General features: G+C 40.3%; 1 protein-coding gene across 3 annotated transcripts in view; it reads right to left on the bottom strand.

Moving 5' to 3' along the window:
- Positions 1-17,842, bottom strand: part of chd2 (chromodomain helicase DNA binding protein 2) — a 68,536-nt gene that overhangs the window by 28,283 nt on the left and 22,411 nt on the right. For all 3 annotated transcript variants that reach the window (XM_061925046.2, XM_061925047.2, XM_061925045.2), the window contains 10 exons: positions 11,776-11,992; positions 11,588-11,677; positions 10,267-10,457; positions 9,181-9,369; positions 8,938-9,100; positions 8,688-8,840; positions 4,547-4,618; positions 1,852-2,001; positions 1,585-1,733; positions 1,414-1,510 (listed from right to left, as the gene is read on the bottom strand). In XM_061925046.2, coding sequence (XP_061781030.2) covers positions 1,414-1,510; positions 1,585-1,733; positions 1,852-2,001; positions 4,547-4,618; positions 8,688-8,840; positions 8,938-9,100; positions 9,181-9,369; positions 10,267-10,457; positions 11,588-11,677; positions 11,776-11,992 — 1,471 coding nt within the window. The remainder of the gene's footprint in view (positions 1-1,413; positions 1,511-1,584; positions 1,734-1,851; positions 2,002-4,546; positions 4,619-8,687; positions 8,841-8,937; positions 9,101-9,180; positions 9,370-10,266; positions 10,458-11,587; positions 11,678-11,775; positions 11,993-17,842) is intronic.

The raw sequence follows: 17,842 nt of genomic DNA, 5'->3' as shown, positions 1-17,842 counted from the left end.
TAGGATTACCGCCACGACAGGCACCAACTACCTTGCGGCCACAGCTCCAATCAGCCGCCTCGACAATAGAGGCGCGGAACATGGTCCATTCGGACTCAATGTCCAGCACCTCCCTCGTGACATGTTCAAAGTTCTTCCGGAGGTGGGAATTGAAACTCTCTCTGACAGGAGACTCTGCCAGACGTTCCCAGCATACCCTCACAATGCGTTTGGGCCTGCCAGGTCTGTCCGGCATCCTCCCCCACCATCGCAGCCAACTCACCACCAGGTGGTGATCGGTAGAAAGCTCCGCCCCTCTCTTCACCCGAGTGTCCAAAACATGAGGCCGCAAATCCGATGACACAACTACAAAGTCGATCATGGAACTGCGGCCTAGGGTGTCCTGGTGCCAAGTGCACATATGGACACCCTTATGTTTGAACATGGTGTTCGTTATGGACAATCTGTGACGGGCACAAAAGTCCAAAAACAAAACACCGCTCAGGTTCAGATCCGGGCAGCCATTCTTCCCAATCACGCCTCTCCAGGTTTCACTGTCGTTTCCAACATGAGCATTGAAGTCCCCCAAAAAGACATAACAAACATAAAAAAAAACACCAGCAGACACCAAAATGCATCAAATGAACCTGTTTTAATCAGCCCTTTAAGTAATCCAGCAGCTATATAATGTTAAATAACATTTCTGAATATACGATATGTCTAATATTTTTCATTTATGATAGTCCAAATAGTTGACATACATGTGGACAGAGGATTCTCTGTCCATTGTCTGTCTTTGCACACAAGCACATCGTTATCACAGCCGTGTGCGTAACTACGTCAGTTTCCGCATACTTTTCAGAAGTGCTCAATAAAGATGCAAAACAGCGCCCCCAGAACAGTGATCAACCTTGACAGATCATACTGCGTGTGCTGAATGATTATGTTTGCATCTCCTGCTCCCAGTAATGTGGGCGTTCTGATGATCAGCATATATTCTGCATATTCATTAAGACAGATGCGCTAAATGGATCGTGCTCTTTATTCTGCTCACTTAAAGAGACACACTCCTCTGCGCACAAGTTTAATAGATCACTTTTGCGTACACTATCAAGTTTGCACGTGTTTTAGTACACGCAAACCTTTAGTAGATTAGCCCCTTACTGATAATTGTTATTTGTAATTGTTTAATGCTTACTATAACTAGTCTTATCATTAATATCTGGTTTTAATAATAGGTGTGCTGTCTGTAATAATACAATTATTAGAGTTTGTTTGATGGGGCCTGCCTTAAGACAACACATAGAATTTAGCTACTGTAATTCTGGCATATTTACTGTGATGTGTTTGCTTACATGTTGCACAATGAGCACTGTCCTAATGATTCAATTAATAAAAAGTATTTTAAAGGTGTTAATGATGTTGACAAAGTACCTGTGGTTCAGACTCTTCGCCCTCTGCCTCTTTAAAGAGATCTTCTGCACCAAACTTGAGAATAGCCGTGAGCTCTTCCTTGTTAAATGGGTTGGAACTGCAAGCCAAATGACAGGAAATGCATGTGTGATAATTGATGACAAAAAAAGTCCAAGAAGTTCAAAGTCTTACTTTGTGTTGCCAGAGTTGCTGTCCAGTACAGTCCGACCAGTAGTGTCCATTCGCTGGATGACCAGGTGGTCCAAAACCATCTTCTTCTTTGCCCTCTCGATGATGTCTTCCTCAACTGTTCCCTTGGTAACCAGTCGATATATATTCACCTGCAACACATAACATATGGTCATAAACGGCCACAATGTATTCCTTATGACATCTGCCGGACTTGCACGCATTTGAAAAAACACTATTTAATGCTATCGGATGTCGGCCATATTCAACCTGTTTCTTTTGTCCGATCCTATGAGCTCTGGCTTGTGCCTGCAGGTCATTCTGAGGGTTCCAGTCCGAGTCAAAGATGACAACAGTGTCGGCCGAGGCCAAGTTTATTCCTAAACCTCCAGCTCTCGTAGACAGGAGAAAGCAGAAGTCCTGTAAAATAGATAGAGCTGTTAATAACATAGACCACAGATATGATTCAGAAAGTACTTATATTAAATAAACTTTAATTTTTTTGTTAATCATTCACAATCTTTATGTGAAACAAAAACACATGTTTTTTTATGCATTCCAACTTGCAAAACAATTGCTAGCAAAAGTCGGCTAACAATGGAGCTAATGGGTTTTGCTCTATTCCGCCTAGATAGCGGTCTAAAAACAACAGAAAACCTCTATCAAGGTTTTATACATGCTGTAAGTATGTATGTGATGTAGTATTAGGCCCATTCATAACAACATTTCATATTTATGTATTTTGCTCATCCTTCAACAGTTACAACTAGAGGTGGGAGAAATAATCGATTTTTAAATGCATCGCAATTCCGACATGGACGATTATAAAATCGGTTAGTGAACGCCAATTTTTATTTTATTTTTTTCCCCCACTTTATCGCCGCTGTAGTGGCTGCTGTTGGCAGGAGCTCTGTGCTCTTGTGTCATCCTTTTGTTTCCCTCTTGTTTTCATGTTATTATATATATATATATATATATATATATATATATATATATATATATATATATATATATATATATATATACAGTATATATACGTATATATATATTTTTTTTGCCTTTTGGTTCGGGACCCTTTGGGACTGTGAGACAAGGGGTGGCACTTTCATGACTTCTGCAGTGCTTTTTTGTGGACTTCTGGATCTGCCTCCCGGGAGCCTTTTGGCCATGGAGATCAGCTGCTGGGTCTCTGCCACGCCAGAGTCTGTTTAGAGAGACTGGAGGAGGTGCGGATGAAGAGACAGGCTGCGGAGCTAGCACTGAGCGCCGGGACGGTCAGGCTTCACAGTGTTTTGGCTGAATGAGCAGGTATCGGACACCTCGGTCTCAGACGCATCCTCGCTCATCCATGCAGACTGAACACTGGCCGAGAGTTGGTGGGCGGCCGAGAGTGGAATCGGCTCTCTTGGTTGCTTTGTTGGGTCTGCTCCTGTCTCTGGCCATGCTCCCCCCACCCAAGCAGACGATTGCGTGGAACACCGCAGAGGCCACCACAGTGTATATGTTTCTTTTACTTTTTATTCATAGCTGTGTAGAAGTGGCTGGTTGCATCAGCTCTGCTCTTTTAATGTCTTTTATATCCTTTGTGTTCTTTGATGTTTGATGTTTCCCTCTTACACACATGTAAGAGGGATGTGTGTTATGGATATGAGTTGTTTTTTTCCCTTGGGCTCAGTCTGGACCCCCTCTCCAGGGGCCCAGGCTTAGACCGATTTTTTTTCTCACATCCCCCCCTCCCCCCATTGTTTACCTGTATCTCATCTTTTTTGTAAGGGGCGCCGGAAGTTGGCAGACCCATCAGCGATCCTGTTATTTATGTCTCCCTGTAATGTTTGTCTGCTCTTGAATGGGATTGTACTGAAGATTTTTATTTCCCCTCAGGAATTAATAAAGTATTTCTGATTCTGATTGTCAATAATTGATTTATTTAGTGTAAATAAATGCAGACAGTTCTAAAATTTGTCTGACTGATCGACCAGCTACTTTACTATAATGCACTTGTGTTCCAGTTTTGCACACATTTCCATGAATTTAATAAATGTGATGGGAATTTATTATTACAAATGTACTGTTTTTAAAAGTTGCAAGTAATAAACGCATATTAAGTAAAAATAAAATAAATGTAAAACGGCATCAATATGAATAATTTAAAGATGCATCAAATGATTTTTAATCAAATCGTAGCTCTTGAATCATAATCGTCATTGAATCGTGAGGTGGCCAACGATTCCCACCTCTAGTTACAACTACTACTAATCATGGCAGACTTCATGAGAAACAACAAAGAATACTTTGGGACAAGTGATGACCCAGAACCTTATATTTTTGAGCCTGAATATAAGGAGGATGAGCTGAGTTTTAGAAGCTGAGTGATAAGCAGATCCAGCAAGTAGCACTATTGCTAAGTGCTAAACAAGGAATACAAACTACGAACATAAAAAAACAACCACTTACTGTCTGCTCTAACTGGGATTCTTTTTGTGTCTTTCTCGCCATCTCCAGGTCTAAGTTGAATGTCAAAGTTTACAAACTTATCGGTTTATGACCACAACCTACCACTATCCAGTTGAGAGGCATGATTTATATTGTAGAAATAACTTTTACCAACTCAAAAGGCAATGCAGCAACACTGGCTCAATATGTTAATCTAGCAGCATAAACTAGTTACCTAATAGTTTGTCTGTGTTAGCTCTTATATGAACAGTATCACTATATTCAGGTTACAAGATGCAAATAGAGTATTGTTGGCGGTTTTTGGATGTTTTTTACAGGGCTTTATGGGCGTAATGGATTACTTCCATTTGCTGCATTGTTAGCCACCTCGTACTTGCCAAGTATTACAAATTACAATGCATTAAAAAATAAAAACGTGTGCTTGTCTACCACAAGGATGGTGAATGATTGGCAAAAAACAAATACAAAAAGTGCAGCTCTTTTTTAAATCTACATCAAGTCTTATACATACCTCTGAGCCTTCAGCATTAAAGTGATCAAGTGCTTGCTTCCTAATTTCTCCTTTAATGGACCCGTCCAGGCGCTACAGGGAGAAGAGAAAAAAAGAATCATCCACCTTTGAATTTCTCATGGCTGCCCAGCAATTACAGTACAACTATTGACAAGTCGATCACAACATGTACTGAAATGGACACAGCCAAGTGACCTGCAGGAGTATAAAACAATTTGCCGATATAAATAACCGCATGAACTCTCTGCCTGGCCAAGTATGTGTGCAACAACCTGATATATGATCTTCCATCGGAGTTAACACATTAGCCGTAACACCCAAAACTTAGTCAGCAATGAAGACAACTGTCCAAAACAGCCCAGACAATTACCGCATTTTCAGGACTATAGGGCGCACCGGATTATAAATGCACCGCCAAAATGAGGGTCTATTCAGGTCTATTTTCATACAAAAAGCGCACCAGGGTAAGGCGCATTAAAGGGGTCCTATTATGATTTTTTTTCTCAATTTAAAACATTTCCTTGTGGTCTACATAACATGTAATGGTGGTTCTTTGGTCAAAATGTTGCATAGATGATGTTTTACAGACCATCTTCAAGTCGCCTTCTGACCATCCCTTCAGGATGCGCCGTTTTGTGGGCGGACTTATCACCTTCGACAGAGTCTAGCGTGCAAGGACGGGGGTGGAAGAAGTGTCAAAAGATGGAGCTAACTGTTTTAATGACATTTAGACTTTACTTAAATCAGTAACATATACAGTATAACAGCATCTCCTCATCCATGGCTCACTCGTGCAACAACAACGCCGGAAATGTGTCCGACTGGAACTCTTAATAACTAAAGTTCCATTGGTGAATTATGTAAACCCACTACACCGGTAGTTTTTAGCGCTTCCATAGCGAGATTCAAATTAGAACTTTACGCTACTTTATATGGGAAATGGCAACAGAGGAGGATGAATGTCCCATAACATGAAGATAAAGAAAAACAAGAAGCTTAATGACTACGGTGTCGGAACGAACTACAATGGCAGGCGCACGCACAATTTCTGGACTTATGCAGATCCCAAATACACATCAGCAGGTACCAGAAGGTAAGAAAAGTTGATTTTGATTAATTTAGCAAAACAAAACAACAGGTAATATTTCTGCTAATAGGTGCCATTTTGCAATCCTTATACACACACCATAATAACACCCGTATGTTGAAGCACAGTACGTCTGACTACGGTAACGTTAATGTTCCGACAATGCATCAAGTGGTGCGGTTTCTTAGCTTACCAAAGTCGTACTAAAACATTTTGACGGATTTTTGTGCGCCGTGTGTAATGTTCTATATTCTTAATGGAACATTTAAAGTTTTGGTGTTGTTTACTTGTGTCATCTTGCAGTCTACACGTATCTCTTAAGTGTGACTGCCATTTACTGTCACACTTATCATTAAACCATGCACCAAATAATATAGCTTCGAGGTCGTTAAGCACTACCAGAATTATTCCGTACATTAGGCGCACCGGGTTATAAGGCGCACTGTCGATTTTTGAGAAAATTATAGTATTTTAAGTGCGCCTAATAGTTCGGAAAGTATGGTATACATTGTCTTTATTAAAACTGAAGATACAATATAAAATCAGCCTTAATCATGCTTTACTTTCATAAATTGCTAATACTACTGTATATATAATCAGCTGTCATAACATTTATTTTCTAGGGATGCACTTTTTTCCAGCCAATACTGATAACCTCCTGCTTCTTTTGATAACCTATTCATAATAATCAGTTTTTAAAATGTTGATTTAACTGTAGTTTGTGCACACGTGGAGGTAAGAAAGACTCAAACTAAAGGTGGATTTGACAAACAGTACCTCTAAATTTGTTCTGACAAAAGCCAGTATAGGGTTGGTCGTCCCGCGCTATTATTTTCATGATGAAATCACAGATTTATTTCTCAAAAGCTGCAGCAATAGGAATAAGCCCATGGCCTTTCTTTGCTTTGGGGCAGCTTTGTAAGTACTGTTGTAACAATGCTAACATTTCAGATGGCTGATAAAGTTTAATGTGTTGAAGGGTGATTTTGTTTCCCACTTTGCAAATGTGTAATAACAATATCAACATAACCGCTAAGAAATATGTAGACATTTTTTGGACACACAAAAGTTTTGCAGTGAGAACTAAGAACCTTTCATCAATTCCCTTCACATTAATACATTTGTAGCCACATCTGCCCTGGGGGTAGACTGACAATAACGTGGCTGCAAATGTGCGCCTCTCCAACCACTACCAAATATGAATTCCCAATTATGCACCAGCATGAGTGGCATTGGGAGCAAGGTGGGTTAAGCGTCTTGCCCAAGGCCACAACGGCAGTGAATAGGATGGCAGAAGCTTGATTCGTACCAGGAACCCTCAAGACTCTGGCCGACCGCTCTACCATTTGAGCCACGCCACCCCACAAATGTTAGCGGAAAATTTGATGCAAATAGCCCGCAAGAAGTCTTCCTCCGAAACAGTGCAATAGTACCACACAATGGACACCATGTTTGTTTACAATTAATTTATGGGAAGTTCTCGACAGGCCGACAGCACGGCACAGGTATAAAAAGAGGAGCACTTGATTTGCTTACCCTAATCCGCCTACAGCACAGTAAAGGAAATCTCGCCTCGTTGTCTGAAATGTTTTTTAATGTTATCGGATTCATCGATGTGACATCATTAATACTCATACCGGCTCGATATTTATCAGTTTGATAATTACTGTGCACACCGGTTATTTTCCCTGACACTAAAAGACAACAATATACCTTGAATTGAAAAATTAAGACAAAAATAAATAAATTAAATTAAATTAAAAAAAAAAAAAGTGTATACATTCATGTTACTAGTCGTTATTCCCTAACTTTTATTTTCTTACGTGTGACACAATGCATTGAAAAGATTATCTCTACAGGTGTGTTTTGCTTTTGTTTTGTGACGCCACCACCAGTGTCTGGAACATTACTATTAAAAAATAATTAGTTATAGTTACTCATTACTTTGCCAAAAAAGTAATACATTTGTATCAGAATTATACTTTCATAAATGTAATCAACTAATAGAGAAAGTATTTTTGGCGTTACTTTTTAGAAAAAAAAAATATTTGGCATATGCAGTTGAAGAACGCTTCATGAATCGCCAAGTGATGAGTGACGTCAGCAAAGGACCCAGACAGAATAGCACTAGCTCAGCTGTGTTTGTTAGCTCTTGCAGGATGGCAGCTCTGTTGAATCTTTTCATTGGATTGTTTTACCTCAGGTTAATAAAGAGATTGAATGTGCTTCGATGGCTGTCTTATTGTCTTGCCCACAAACGGGGTATTGTAGGATTGCAAACTTGTAACTTCATCTATTTGTTGTTCATTATTCCCATGTAGTAGTAGTTTGTGTGTACTTACATGCTATGTGCTGTGTAAAAGTTGCCTGCTTCTATTGGATATCACGTTCATTTTAGTGCAGTGTTGGTTGTTGCTTTAATTAGAAATAGATTTTAGAGATTTTGTGCATTGAACTTGCTGTGCTTCAGACGCTGTCATGTTGACATAAAACCACATTAAAAGTAGCCTGCCACATTACATCTAACGAAACGGCGTTGTAACGTACATTTAAGTAATTAATTAGATTACTCGTTACTAGGAAAAGTAACAGCGTACACTGGCCGCCACTAATGCCGCCGGCCGACAGACATGCGTCTTTAAAAGGAGAGAGCAGTTTTACTTCACTTGAGCTCATTTTGTTTTATTGTACATTGATCAACTTCAAAAAATGGATGGATGGATGGATTCCCGAGCACGGCAACAGCTGCTGCTCACTGCTCCCCTCACCTCCCAGCGGGTGAAACAAGGGGATGGGTCAAATGCAGAGAGTAATTTCAAAACACCTAGTGTGTGTGTGACTAGCAATGGTACTTTAACTTTAACTTTTTAACTTGAATGGGATTGTGCTAAAAATTTTAATTTCCTCTCGGGGATTATTATAGTATTTCTGATTCTGATTTCTCTTTACACGTGTATGACAGTTAATGTTAAAATATTACCTGTAATACATTTTCACAATGTTATGAAACTTGGAAGATCAATGAACAGTGGCTATAAGGCTCAAATGTCCTACCTGGAATGGATAGCGTTTCTTGGCCAGGTATTCAGCTAAAATGTCCAACATTCTGACCATCTGCGAAAAGATCAGCACTCTGTTGCCTCTCTCTCGGAGTCGGGTCAGCAGCTTGTCCAGCAGCACCAGCTTCCCGCTGCCCCGCACCAGACTCTGAGACACACAAAACAGTGTGACGGAGAGCAGTGTGCAACCATTGTTGCCCGTGGTGACGCCTGGAGCTTAGAAAGTATCACTGGATGCAACCTACTTGCAGGTGTTCCTGTTGTGTTTCAGGCTCTCCTTCTTCAGGTTGCTTGATGAGGAAGCCGTGGTTGCAGCATTTTTTCAGCTCCATAACGATGTTTAGGAATCCTGAGGAGCTGCCTCGGGTTCCTTTGGAAAGAGCTTTGTAGTTACGTGTTAAAATCCACCTGTAAAAGTTACAGCACAAATTAGTGAAAGAAGGAAATGTAGCTTTTGTATTTTTACCCTATGAAATCGCTCATCCTACTTGTAAAATTGTTTCTGCTGTGCCGACATGTCCACGCGAAGAATCTGTTCCACCTTGGCAGGAAGTGACTTCTCCACATCTTTTTTAACACGTCTGAGGAGGAAGGGCTCGAGGACTTTGTGAAGACTCTGGTAGCCGTTCTCACGTCCTTTGCCGTGATCATCTTCAAAGTCCTCCCACGAGTGGAATCTGAGTGGAACGAAATAGATTTAAACCATGCATCCTTGTCGAGAGGATATTATAGTACTAATTGATTGGAAAAACAAGTTGAATTCATAGGCTTACTTGTGTTTCATTGTATCTATTAAACCGTATCCAAAGTATGTAAAAACACAGTTTAAATATCACAAAATGCCACAAACTCAGCGGGCCATTTTGAATATTCTAGATTATGAAACATTCCACTCATCTGGATAATAGGAGGATTTAGCCTTGAATGTAGAAGCTGTTCATCTGTGACATTTAATTCATACCCGTAGATAGAGACAAACACATAACCGAAAACAGTATCTGCAGGGAGACTTCCTTGTTAACCCTTCGTGTGCATCATGATTAATTGTTCATCTAAACGGAAAGATATGGACATCCTATCAGTCGTCATCGAAGTAGGAGTAGACATTGTACAGTAAGCTATAATTTTTTTGTTTGTAGTTTGTATTTCTTGTTTAACACTTAGCAATATTGATACATGATGCTATAGTGCTTCCCTAAAGATGGATCTGTTTAGCAGAGCTCATCTTCCTTATATTCAGAATAAAAAATTAAAAGGTTCTCGATCAGAATTTTGCCCAAAGTAATCGTTGCTATCCCTCACAAAGTCTACACGATTTGCATTGTTTTTTGTGGGGAAGGGATTTGCGGGTCCTACCACTATGTCCCGCGATGACGTGTCTGGCTTCCTCATTATCTCTCAAAATGGCTCGGGAATCTCCATGAGATTGATACTATTTTGATCATATCTATTTCTTCGCAAACTTTGGAATACTTTCAGTGTCATAAATCGGATATATATGATAATACCTTCAATTTAGGGGAAACTTGTTTTCCCACTCTACTGGTACTTTAAAGAGCAGAAGCAGTACGCACTTGTCTGGCATGAGGAAGTGCAGCAGCGACCAGAGCTCCTTGAGAGAGTTCTGCAGCGGGGTGCCCGTAATGAGGAGTCTGTGGTTGGACCTGAACTCCATCAAGGTTTTGTACAAGAGAGAATCGTCGTTTTTCAGCCTGTGAGCCTCATCCACACCCAGGAATGCCCAGTTGATGTTACCAAGAACCCCCTGGGGAACAACATTGTGAAGTCTCAATGTTACATACATAAAAAAGACCACAGACTTGAAACCATAATTAGGGATGGGCGATATAGCCTAAAATCTTTATTGAGATATATATTGCAGCCTCTTGAGATAACGATGTATATTATCTCATATAAGTTATAAGAGAATTTCAAAACTGGTTACAAGGCTTCTAATGTTGACGTATGCGGTTACATATTGCATCATTTCCTGTCGTATTATTTTATCAAAACTTTAAAAAATCCACTTGCTGATTTACCTTTAATAAACGATGAAAAAAAAAAAAAAGATTTTTTATGATAAAAAAATACTGATCTGTATTGATCTGTCCACCTTTATTTACATTGAAGCACTCTCGTTGAGCCGTTAGCAATGCTTCTTGTATTTTCCTAAATTGTGTAGTCTTTCATGTTAAATGGGAAAAGACTTCCTTATGGTCTGGACCAGTGTTTCTCAACCATATGACCGGAGCCCATTGTTGGTCTGCCAACAATATCTGTTTCTCGGCTGTGGTCCGTAGGGGCCGCAGCGGTACTCAGTTGTAATACACTTTGACACCACTTGTGGCAGTAATGACAAAATCAAACAAACAGAAGAAGTCTGGAGCTAAAGTCATAGAGAAGTTTCTTAAGCACAAAAAATATGATTGTGGTGAAGTGAGAAGCTGTATTTTTATTTGAAGTTGTATTTTATTGACGGTTTAGTTAAAAAAAAATTGGTAATTTAGTTTATTTGTTTTAGCGCAACATTATTTTATATACATTTATTTTTTGTCAGTTATTTATGATTCCATTCTTATGAAGTACAAATGGATTAGTTGTTGGTAGTAATTAGGTTAGATATCCTTATTGAATTTGATTAAAATCAAGAGTAAGATTACTAATTCAGTGATTCATTAAAACAAGGCAGAGGTTTTATTTACCAAGTCTATTAAGGGCTATATAAATAAACTTTGATTGATTGATTGATAATAGTTTGGCCACTATAACATTACACACAGTTTGAGCCGTAATACTGTGTTTGAATACAGGATAATAAAAGACAGTACATTAATAAAGTGATTATTTGGCATACCACTAGATGAAGCCACAGTTTGAAAATCCATGCTCAGTTACCTTGTCTTTGAGAAGAATTTCATATGTGGTTAACAGTGCACTGAAACGGATTCTTTTGGTTTGATGGTTCACCCACTCATAATCACGAATCTGTTAGGAGCAGAAGAAAAAGTAAAGCACACAGTTTATATTATAATATTATCGTTACAAATGAGGTTGAACAGAAATGTTTTGCACGCACAACCTACCGTTTTTCTACTCATGACGTCACCGAGGTAGACTACTACATTCATGTCGGGGGCCCAGGTACAAAACTCCCTCTGCCAGGAGGTGAGCGTGGACAGGGGCACCACCACCAGGAAGGGCCCATACAGCTGGTGCTGGTGGAACAGGTAGGACAGGAAGGAGATGGTCTGGATGGTCTTTCCCAGTCCCATTTCGTCTGCCAAGATGACGCTATTACACCTGCAGAAGAGAAGATGGCCGCGGTGTCTTAAGGCTGGTACAGACAAATTGTAAATCTGGAGAGATTTCTATCTGTTACATACCCCACACAAATACAAAAAATTAGTTGTTGAGCAGTTTTGATCTTTACGTGTGGTGAGCTACGATAATATCAACAGAGCACAGCCCACACTTGACGATTCTGTCCCAATAAGGAGCCAGACTCCATGCCCAAAATCTAGCATGAACAAATGTGATCTCAAAAGGGTGGGCGTATTAATCTGCATATACAGTAGATAGTATTCATACCAAGATGGTTATTGGTATCGGATCACTACAACTGTGATGGGATCGGCTACTTTTGTTGTAGTTTCTCTTTTATACATCCAGCAAATGACTCGATTATGTGACTACAGCGTCTCTTCTAGTCTGTCAGTGCAAACAGCGTTATTTTCCACAAATATCTCCGTGCCATGTCGTGATTTTAGTGTTTTTTGTTTACATTTAAAATGTTTATTTTTTGCTACTTTGTTACTTTGTTATTTTGCAAAAGTGACTTTTTCCTCAAACAACTGTGTGCAATAGCAGGGTTTCTGCAGGTATCTGCAAATCTAATGTAATACTTTTGAATGAAACTTAAAACCTATTTAATGCCCATGTCCTACAGCAGATTGTTATTATATATAGCCACAAACATCCAATTATCTGTTAGATACTATGTTAAGCATTTGACAATAATAATCTTGAATAGTCCTAAAGTTTACATTAACTGTAGCTAAATTAAGCACTAATGCAATCATACCCTTTCAAACGCAATAAACATATTTTGCATAGCTGTATTTTTAACCATTGCAATTGAAAGTTTGATAACTAATAATACTAAATTAGTAAACAAAAATAATATGGACTCTTAATCTCTGTTAGGAAAAATTACATTTCAATATATTTTGAACATCTTGAAGTAAAGTTTTTCTCCAACTGGAAAAACGGGTGGTTTGTTTTGTTGTCTTTTTTCTTGCCAATACCATCACAGCATACCGTATTTTCCGCACTATAAGGCGCACCGGATTATTAGCCGCACCTTCTATGAATTACATATTTCATAATTTTGTCCACCAATAAGCCGCCCCGGACTAAAAGCCGCGCCTACGCTGCGCTAAAGTGAATGTCAAAAAAACGCTGCGCTAAAGTGAATGTCAAAAAAACAGTCAGATAGTTCAGTCAAACTTTAATAATATATTGAAAACCAGCGTTCTAACAACTCTGTCCCAAAATGTACAAATGTGCAATCACAAACATAGTAAAATTCAAAATGGTGTAGAGCAATAGCAACATACCGGTAATGTTGCTCGAACGTTAATGTCACAACACACAACACACAAAATAAACATAGCGCTCACTTTCTGAAGTTATTCTTCATTCGTACCGGTAAATCCTTCGAATTCTTCGTCTTCGGTGTCCGAATTGAAAAGTTGCGCTAGCGTGGCTTCCAAAATGGCGGGCTCCGTCTCTTCGAAATCATCGGATTCAGTGTCGCTGTTGTTGTGCAGCAGTTCTGTGAATCCTGCCTTCCGGAAAGCTCGGACCACAGTTGTGACAGAAATATCTGCCCAGGCATTTACAATCCACTGGCAGATGTTGGCGTATGTTGTCCGGCGTTGTCTGCCCGTCTTAGTGAAGGTGTGTTCGCCTTCGGTCATCCATTTTTCCCACGCAGTTCGCAGTCGTGATTTGAATGCCCTGTTGACACCAATATCCAGCGGTTGGAGTTCTTTGGTTAATCCACCCGGAATGACGGCGAGTGTTGTATTTGTGTGCTTCACTTGTTTTTTGACACCATCTGTGATGTGGGCGCGCATAGAGTCATATATCAACATGGACGGAGCAGCGTGAAAAAAGCCACCCGGCCGCTTCGCGTAAACTTCCCTTAACCACTCGCTCATCTTTTCTTCATCCATCCATCCCTTCGAGTTAGCTTTTATGATGACGCCGGCTGGAAAGGTCTCTTTTGGCAAGGTCTTCCTTTTGAATATCACCATGAGTGGAAGTTAGCATGGCAAGCTAGAACCACAGTGAAGGATGACTTCTCATTCCCTGTGGAGCGAATATTCACCGTACGTGCTCCCGTTCCACAGTGCGGTTCAGTTGCTGTGAAATACGGTAGTAATCCGTGTGCGGATGGAGAGATTGCGTCTTTTTATGACCCGGATCGTTTAGTAGGAGCCATTTTGTGGTCTTTACAGATGTAAACAGGAAATGAAACGTACGGTGATATCCGCGCGTTTTTTCTTCTTCTTCCGGGGGCGGGTGAAGCGCTTCCTGTTCTATGGGGGCGGGTGAAGCGCTTCCTGTTCTATGGGGGCGGGTGAAGCGCTTCCTGTTCTATGGGGGCGGGTGCTTTCCTTGGCGGTTGCTTGCGTAGAAGAAGAAGCGCTTCCTGTTCTACCGGGAAAAAAGATGGCGGCTGTTTACCGAAGTTGCGAGACCGAAACTTTATGAAAATGAATCGTAATAAAGCGCACCGGGTTATTAGGCGCACTGTCAGCTTTTGAGAAAAATTGTGGTTTTTAGGTGCGCCTTATAGTGCGGAAAATACGGTACTTGCTCATTCGTCCATGTTCATGGGATCATGTTGCTCATTCAGTTTGAAAATGAAACATTCCCACACAGGGACATTTGGCTTTGTGATAACATTTTTCCTCCTAACTTGTGTTACTTAACAGTGCTTCTCATTCGTGGGTTGCGACTCGCCAAGTGATGTCTGTGTATTCTATGTGTGTTAGCTAGTGGTGCCGCCTACTAATACTGAAACGAAAATTGTGGAAAACGGACAAGAGGCTTCACTTTGTTAGTTTAACACTACTGTCAAATAAACATGCTCAGGTGCTAAGAGCGATGCACATAGTGAGACCTCTTGTATTGATTTTGAAAATCAGGGACGAAGAAAAGAAACACACGGACAAAGCAATTTATCGATAAGTTATCAAGTACATTTTCTTTTATCTTTCACTTAATTGACTTATTGGCATACAATTAGTATGGAAGTGTTTGAATGCCTTTGGATATCGAATTTAATGCTTTTTAATGCCATTCAAGACCTTAGTTCTTGCAAAAAACATTTAATAACTTTTCCATCCATCCATTTTCTACCGCTTGTCCCTTTTAATGGATTTAAATGGATTGCTTACAGTACATACATGGTCTGGCTAGCTCAGTTGTGTACAAACAAAAGCTGAAATGTGGGCTAATACTTTACAGACACTGTAATATGATTGTTCAGGTTTTCAGTCAGTACAAATTATTGTCGTATCGCAATGTTGTACATTACAACATTGTTGTACATTACAACATTGTTGTGGAAGCTAGCTTATCTCTTGACGTAGTTAGCTTTTACAGCTAATACGTCGATGTGTTACGACACTAGAAAAAGAGTTCCTTAGTGTTCGCTCTTACAAAAACAATGCCGCTACAGCTTGTTTATTATACAGGTTACGGAATGTAAATGAAGTATTGTTGATGGTTTTTTAATGCATTTTAAATTGATTTAGAAGTACAATTGATTGATCCCATTAGCTGCATTGTGAGCCACCCAGAATGAGCCGATTTTTATATGTTAGAAAGCGAAAAAAAACATTTGTGTTCTTGTCACTCATAATGATTGTAAACGAGAGGCAAAATTCCCCAAAAAAGTAGTTTGTCTTTAATGGATTTTGTAATTTACTGAGTAAGCTAGAGGTAAATATGTTTTCTATAAAATAGTGAAGACTTGGGAGACGCGAGCTTTCCCCACAGACATTAAGAGTTTTGGTCGACTCGACACGTTTTGGAGACATTTATTGGGACAAACTCACTCTCAACACACCTCAGACCACAAGCCAATCGTATAAGGCGTAGGCTAATCAGGCGTGTGCAGTCTTTGGTCTGGAAAGGGAAAATCGGGACAAAAACATCCGGATTGTCCTAATGAGTTACCCTGCTATACACTGGGGTGCAACGATTCATCGACAATAAAATTTGCTGGCAACAAATAAATTTGTCGACATAATCGCGACGTCGTCACACATGATTTTCCGCAGGACGCGAATCAGCATTGTCACTCGCATCGACATCGCGGGTGAAAACATTAAGTGTCGGATATTTCCGCCTATTCTTGTTAAAAATATGATCACCATGCTCATTTTGCGAAGTGTATCTTGTTTTCATGACACTATATCTGTGATACGGAACATTAAAAGCGGAGGAATGTCAGACATGTGGAGGATGCGATCCCAACTCGGTAAGATTGTTAGTTTGTATCATGATAGCTTGCTAACAAGTGTCACACGAAGCTTGTGAAAAATAGATTTACCGTATTTTCCGCACTATAAGGCGCACCTAAAAACCACAAATTTTCTCAAAAGCTGACAGTGCGCCTTATAATCCGGTGCGCCTTATATATGGGTTAATATTAATATTAATTTTCATAAAGTTTAGGTCTCGCAACTACGGTAAACAGCCGCCATCTTTTTTCCCCGTAGAAGAAGCGCGCGGTGCATGCTGGGATATGTGACGTTTCATTTCCATTTGTGTGTTTATGTAAAGACCCCAAAATGGCTCCTATTAAGTGTGTTGTCTGTCTAATTATAAATAATGCAGACGAGGCGTGTTAACTGAGTTCTCAACGTTTACTCACAGCGTGCTCATAACCACATTCTAACTGCCAGCATACAACAACGCTTCTCAGGGCTACCGCGCATGCTCGTCACTATCGTTGCATGCTGGGTAGTGTAGTTGTTATATTTGCTAGCTCATAACATCACATTAAGAGACACGCTTACGCGCTTAATTCAATACTCACCGTCATTCCGGGTGGATTGACAAAAGACCTCCAGCCGCTAGATATTGGTGTCAACAGGGCATTCGAAGCTAGACTGCTAACTGCGTGGGAACAGTGGATGACGAAGAAGCGCGCGGTGCATGCTGGGATATGTGACGTTTCATTTCCATTTGTGTGTTTATGTAAAGACCCCAAAATGGCTCCTATTAAGTGTGTTGTCTGTCTAATTATAAATAATGCAGACGAGGCGTGTTAACTGAGTTCTCAACGTTTACTCACAGCGTGCTCATAACCACATTCTAACTGCCAGCACATACAACAACGCTTCTCAGGGCTACCGCGCATGCTCGTCACTATCGTTGCATGCTGGGTAGTGTAGTTGTTATATTTGCTAGCTCATAACATCACATTAAGAGACACGCTTACGCGCTTAATTCAATACTCGCCGTCATTCCGGGTGGATTGACAAAAGACCTCCAGCCGCTGGATATTGGTGTCAACAGGGAATTCAAATCACGACTGCGAACGGCGTGGGAACAATGGATGACCGAAGGCGAACACACCTTCACTAAGACAGGCAGACAGCGCCGGACGACATACGCCAACATCTGCCAGTGGATCGTAAATGCCTGGGCAGATATTTCGGTCACAACTGTGGTCCGAGCTTTCCGGAAGGCAGGATTCACAGAACTGCTGGACAACAGTGACACTGACTCCGATGACTTCGACGAGACGGAACCGGCCATTTTGGATCCCACATTTGCCCAACTTTTCAATTCGGACACCGAAGACGAAGAATTCGAAGGATTTACGAATGAAGAATAACTTCAGAAAGTGAGCGCTATGTTTATTTTGTGTGTTGTGACATTAACGTTCGAGCAACATTATGTTTCTATTGCTCTGCACTATTTTGAATTTTACTATGTTTGTGATTGCACATTTGCGTACATTTTGGGACAGAGTTGTTAGAACGCTGGTTTTTAATATATTATTAAAGTTTGACTGACCTATCTGACTGTTTTTTTGACATTCCCTTTAGCGCAGCGTAGGCGCGG

The sequence above is a fragment of the Nerophis lumbriciformis genome, linkage group LG29, assembly GCF_033978685.3.
Source record: "Nerophis lumbriciformis linkage group LG29, RoL_Nlum_v2.1, whole genome shotgun sequence".
Lineage (NCBI taxonomy): Eukaryota > Metazoa > Chordata > Actinopteri > Syngnathiformes > Syngnathidae > Nerophis > Nerophis lumbriciformis.
The sequence above is the reverse complement of the archived record's forward strand: the minus strand, read 5'-3'. Positions and strand labels throughout refer to the sequence as shown.